Source organism: Poecile atricapillus, chromosome W (genome assembly GCF_030490865.1).
Source record: "Poecile atricapillus isolate bPoeAtr1 chromosome W, bPoeAtr1.hap1, whole genome shotgun sequence".
Taxonomy (NCBI): domain Eukaryota; kingdom Metazoa; phylum Chordata; class Aves; order Passeriformes; family Paridae; genus Poecile; species Poecile atricapillus.
In genome coordinates, this window is record NC_081288.1 from 107,803,082 (window position 1) to 107,809,441 (window position 6,360).

Genomic DNA, 6,360 nt, shown 5'->3' on the forward strand with positions numbered 1-6,360 from the left:
TTAACAGAATCTACAGTTTCATTAGCCAGAGCTCTGGTACATTTCTCCCACACCTCAGGGTGAAGAATGTCCACTGGCTGTTCTATAATACCGATTTGTAAAAGCTGTGTAACAGCAAGCATAAAATCCTTAGATTTACAGTCTACACCCCACTGTTTATATAGTTCAGATACGACCTTTATCCTTGGGTCCATCGTCGTTCAAGATACAGGGACGTCTCCCTCGTCTAGGAAAGGTCCAGCCTGTCCTGACCGCTGCTCCTGTTTTTCCAGGGATTCCTCACTTTCCGGATTTTTCCCACTTTTCTTCCCGGGTTTCGGCACCAATTGTGGGTTTTCCAAGCAAGGCTAACACCCTTATTCCAGGAGCCAGCCCGTGGCCTCTCTCCAGGGCCACCCTGGCCAATCTACCCACAAGACATCAATATGATAGATGGCGAAGCAATGGCGTTTATTGCAGGGGAATTTGACAATTTATAACCTAGGGTCATTGTGTTACTCCCATCTACATACGTCACACCTAAGTGCTATTGGCTAATTGCAGGTTTTACTATCCTAACAGAGAGGGGGTCTAGCAGCTTCTCGTTACATCCCGAATTCTTCCGCAGCGCAATGCCCTAGACTACAACAGGGCCTTTCCGGGGATATACTGTCTCCATCGTGTCCCTGCAGTGCCTCTTCAGGCGGGAATTCTTTTCATCCATTTACCACAAAGTTGGCCAGTTCCAGGTGCCGCAAGGTGCTGCAAAGTTTACAGGGTTCCTGTGTAAGGAAAGCAGAAAGTCCCTGTCACTGTCACTTGCGACGGGAAATTCAGGTGATACTGGAAATTAAAATAAGCTCTTGACACGAGATTTTCTGTTCCAGTGAGGGACAACGAGACCCTCTGCCCCGAGTGCAGCCGAACCGAAGCCGGCACGGTGCGGTCCCGCAGGGCGGGGTGACCTCGCCCCCCGCGGCTGCCGGGTCTCCTCGGCGGCTGCTGCCGCCCTGAGGAGCTCCCGGTGCCCGGGCGCTGCCGGCAGCACCGCCCCGAGGTGCCCCGGGCCGGCCTCAGCACCGACTCCCGGCGAACGGAGCGGGGGAACGCGAACTTGTGGGACGCGCCCGTGTTGCGAAGGTAACCGAGAGAGAGAACGGCCCCCCCCGCCCAGGGCAGCGCCGGGGCGGCACCGCCTCAGCTCCCCCCGCGGGCGCGGGCGGGGCGCGGGCCCGTGAGGAGGCGGCAGGCGCGGGGGCTCCGCTCGCGCCGGGCCCGGCTCCGGATAAATGGGGGGCGGCGGCGGCAGCGGCTTCGGAGCCTTGGCGGAGTCGGAGCGCAGCGCGGCTCGGGGCAGCACCGGCAGCATCCGCAGCAGGGCAGGATGCGGGGCGGGCGGCCCGCGGCGCTGGCGCTGCTGGCGCTGGCGCTGCTGGCGGCTCAGGGCGGAGCGGCGCCCCTGCAGCCTGGCGGGACCCCCGCGCTCACCAAGATCTACCCCCGCGGCAGCCACTGGGCTGTGGGTAAGTGTAGTTTAACTCCTACAAAGGCACTGGAACACGCGGTTCCTGCGTCCTGTGTCGAGACAGGGTAAGTCTAAAACCTACAGCTTCTCCATCCACTTTTAGTCCAGCAAATCTTAGCAGGTGCCTCTCTCTATCTCTAGGCAAAGTGCTTGGTTATCACTGCCCCTTTCTCAGCCACGTTTTCTCTGACAATGTAACACAAGAGACAGAAGAAATTAATTGTGTGTGACACTGACAAAATCTTCTGTCCCAGTAGTGCTACAATTCAACGTTATCTAGCCCCTTCCCTTCCCTTCCCTTCCCTTCCCTTCCCTTCCCTTCCCTTCCCTTCCCTTCCCTTCCCTTCCCTTCCCTTCCCTTCCCTTCCCTTCCCTTCCCTTCCCTTCCCTTCCCTTCCCTTCCCTTCCCATCCCACTGAAGTTTGAGCAAGCAAGTCTTTGCCGGTTTTGGTTAATTTTGTACTACTTTAATTGTCGTTGCAGGACATTTAATGGGGAAAAAAAGCACTGGAGATTTTCCTTATGGCTTTGAAGAAGAAAACAAGACACCATTTTCAGCATTACCTAATAATATCAAGCAGCTGGAAGAGTATCTGCAGTGGGAAGAAATCTCAAAATATTTGTTAAGGCTGCTGGAAAGGAATGAAAATAAAAGTGGTCATTTTTTAAAAGGAGGTCTTCCCTGGTACATCAGGAACACCTGGGAGACAGATGACAATAGCAGTTGGAAACATGTAAGTAAGATAAAAACCTGCAAAGATACTCCATGTGTTCAATTTTTGGTTTACAGTAACATATCAACTTCCCCTAACTGGTGGGTTGTCCAGAAAAGCAGCAGAAACGCATCTCATGTATTAGACATTTGGTACAGTAAGATTCTGCTCTTGATTACAGATTGTCACTCACCGGTTGTATTTGTGATGACTTCATTTTCTACTAGGCATAAACATGGCATGCCTTCAGCAGATTTTAGTGCCTGGATCTTAGATCTTCACTCCCTTCAAACTGGTTGGTTGGGCTATTCTTTTGTTTCCCTCATGCTTAGGTGATCACATCAGCAGCACATATTGCCCAGCAAAGCCAAGCTAGTGTGAAAAACGAGTGTGAAGGCAGGAGGAACCACATCACACTGGCTGTCCCCTTCCATCAGCATTCAGGATATTCTGCCTTGGGCTGAGTAAAGCCCCAGGGCTACAGAATTTTCTCTGGTCACAGCTTTGTCCCTGACTCCTTTGCCTTTTCTCCAGCCTATGGTGCTGGCTACTGCTATGGTAATTCCTGGGTTTGCTAACAGAGTCTGGGGCTACTGATAAGCTGCCCCTCCTCATCCCTCAAATTAATGTTCTTCGTAGTGCTGTTGCATGAGACAACAAGGTTTTGGAACAGATTAATTCCTAGCCTTTTTGGAAATCCTATAAAATACACTGGGAAGGAAAACAGTGAGGTTTTACAGAAAGTAATTGGGGTCTAATGTAAATCATAGGGCCCACAGGAAAACTGCTTTCCTTATAATGCCTCAGGCACAATCGTGGTGATAAAGCTGCAGAATTCTTTCGGGTAACAATGAAATAGAATAAAAAGATTAGTATGCCCTCTTTAAGACATCAATGGGAAGATTTTTTCCTTCCCGTATTCTTCTGCAATATGATGTCATTAATATTCCTGGGCCAACTTCAGCCTGGTTTCCCCATTGAAATCCTGGTGCAATCAAATCAGTGAATACTTAGGCTTTTATTTGAATGTGGGTAAAAATTCACCCTTTAAATTAAGCTGTGATTTAAGTCTCTCACACCAGTGATACGAATGCTGCCCACAGGTTTCTTTTTGGCTGTGGCTTTATGACAGTGATGCATCATAGTAACTAATTATTAATACTATCTAAAAAAGAAACTATTTGGTCCATCTTCAATTCTGCAGTATTCAGCTTTGTAATCGAATGAAATGAACAAATTCCTTTATTTAATGTAAAGAGGGAAATGTTCTGACTTCTAAAAGTATCTGTCAATAAATACTACTTAGAAAGGCTGGAAGTTGCCTCTAGTAAGTTGAAACATGTCCATATGTGTATACTTTCACCGTAAATTAACATCCTGTTAATGTTTCTGTGGTCAAGCATCGAATATCCTTATGGAATAATGAGGTTATTGCCTTAAGCATCCAGATTTCTGCAAGGATTAGTAAAAAAGCTCATGTTTTACCTGTGACTAAGAGGAAAATTTACAGAACCTCATTTGGCCGTAGAACCTTTGATTTCCATCATCAACCGTTTCTTTGTCTTCACCCTGAAGTAAAATCTAATGAAAGTAGCTGTAGCTATACTTTCATGCTGTTGGATGCAAATACCTGATGATACACAGCCTAGATAGGATATGATGTCCTCTTTTCCCCTTGGCTTCAAGAAAGCATATGAAATTTAAGGTGTTTCTGAGGTCTTCCTTCTAGATGAAGAAAACATGAAGATCAAAAGGAACATGCTTTTGAGGGCTGATAATTTCCTAAACATTTAAATAATGATAATTATTTTTCATTTAAAAGTTATTTTGAATAAAAGAGGCTTTATTTATAAAGGTAGAGCTCTGATATACGGCATGTGACATTCATGTGCATAGTGGTACAAATGTATAAATGGCCTTTGGGGGTTGATTGTGTAGATTTGTCAGGATGTGAAGGGTTTCAGGTGCACAGACTTTGGTTAGACAACACCTTGGGGTAAGATGCTGCTGTACCACAGCTGTGGAAAGTGTCCGTGCACAGGAGAGGATTATCAGGTACAGGAAGCTGAGGATGATGGCACAGAGCATCCAAAAAATTTGTCCTTGGCATGATATACTTTTCCAGGCATATTTTGTGTGTTTTGAACAGAAACTTGTTCTAGAAGGAGCCACCGGAGGACAGCAGATTTGCAGTAGGTTACTGTTCCCTGTGCAGTGACCTGTTGGACTGAGATACTAAATGTGACCAAAAGAAGATAAATAATGAACCTTGCTGCCAGCTTGTGGAATGGCTGGCACATGCCCACTGAGGGCTGCAATTCCCTCTCTGACAGAGATGCCAGCCACGAGGAGTTTCATGTCTGCAGCCCTGTGCTCCACCTGCTGCACACAGCAAAGACTGGCTGTGTTGGGAACAAGCAGACTCCAAGAACTTTGTTTCATGGGTGCTTTCAAATGTAGTTGATTTAATTCAAAGCCTGAATTTTAAATGTAAGATTAGGAAGCCCCAAAGCTAGAAGTAAATACAGATAAGTACCTCAAGTAGCTCAATTCAGGGTCTTATTAGCCCAAATCATCCAGTGTATCACTACTGATGCTCACACTGAGCTGTACATTTTTTAAGAAGAAAATTATTCTTTCTAGAGGACTCACCTAGAGGAGGGCAATGGCTGTAACACACAGATAGTCAAAAAATGGAAGAGGTGAGCCAAATACTTCATGGAGTTTGGCTTAGGATGGTGCATCTGTGGTTTTTTTTGTTTTCAGTTAATACCTTGCCTTCTCTTTATTCTGTGAATAAATTACAGTTCATGTAGTTAAAGGGGATGGAAATCCCTCCTGCAAATTGGACTAAGTGCAAAAGTAAGTTGGAAAATAAACTTTAAATTGTTTCTATTACTTGGCTTTTTCACGCTAATGAGACAGGATATAAATGAGGTGGCACACAGAATTATTTGGGAGAATGACTTTCCTCCTACTTTGGCAGTTGGTTATTACGCTAACCAAGACAAATGGAGTCTGTTTGAGAAAGATTATTAGGAATACATTTGTTGTGTGAATGCAAAGAGCAGTTATCTATTAGGCTTATTAACTTATAGTAGGTTTATTAACTTAGTGAATTACTTTTTTCAGGACTGATCTATAAATAATATATTTCTCCTTTTATTAGATGATGGACTATCTGCTTCAAGTTGTGACTATGAAAGAGAGCACTCCAAGCTGAAAGAAGATCACTAAATCATGAAGAAATTGAATACTTTCTGTAAGAGACTATATTTCACACACTTGATTGTATCAGATAATCAACAAGGTCACTTTTCTGTACACAAGAATTCTTTTGTGTAAAGTACTTAAATACACATACTCTTGTATGGTTCAGCAAGGACTAAATCCTCTACTTCATTTTCAAGGTTGCATTTTCTCATTTGAATGGCTTTGATATATATCTATATATATATATATATATATATCTATATGTATCTATATATATAGATATATCTCTAGAATTGTCATGGAAGGGTCTTCCAAATAATTATATGATGTACCTATCAAGTAATTTCATTTCTTCGTTCGAAACTACATGACATTGCAACATTCGCAATAAATAGTACCAAGAAAAAGGCGGAGTTTATGCTTTTACTTCAGTTAAGCAGTGAAATTCGCTGTGTGAAAGCCAGTAGCAAGGGCGGCTGCCTTCCCCAGGACAGGGCGTGTGTTGCACTTTCAGCCGCTCTGTTGGGAGCCTTCGTGTCCCGAGTGTGCCCGGGAGGTGACGCTGCCGCTCAACGCTGTCCCCGCAGCCCCCGGCCCGCCGGCGGCAGCTCCGCTGTTCCCGGAGGCGGAACTCGAGCCCCGAACGCCCTCTCCCAGCGCCTCCGGCAGGGAGCGCCCTCGCCCCGGCCGTGAGGGGAGCGCCCCGGTGAGCCCGGCACCGACTGAGCCCCGGCCGTGAGGGGAGCGCCCCGGTGAGCCCGGCACCAACTGAGCCGAGGCCGTGAGGGGAGCGCCCCGGTGAGCCCGGCACCGACTGAGCCCCGGCCGTGAGGGGAGCGCCCCGGTGAGCCCGGCACCGGCTGAGCCCCGGCCGTGAGGGGAGCGCCCCGGTGAGCCCGGCACCGGCTGAGCCCCGGCCGTGAGGGGAGC

General features: G+C 47.0%; 1 protein-coding gene across 1 annotated transcript; it reads left to right on the forward strand.

Moving 5' to 3' along the window:
* Window positions 1-821: 821 nt before the first annotated feature.
* Window positions 822-5,824, forward strand: LOC131591913 (gastrin-releasing peptide-like). The gene is made up of 3 exons (XM_058863031.1): window positions 822-1,502; window positions 1,988-2,238; window positions 5,387-5,824. The coding sequence occupies exons 1-3, from the start codon at window positions 1,364-1,366 to the stop codon at window positions 5,438-5,440; spliced, it is 444 nt and encodes a 147-aa protein (XP_058719014.1). The 5' UTR covers window positions 822-1,363; the 3' UTR covers window positions 5,441-5,824.
* Window positions 5,825-6,360: the final 536 nt, after the last annotated feature.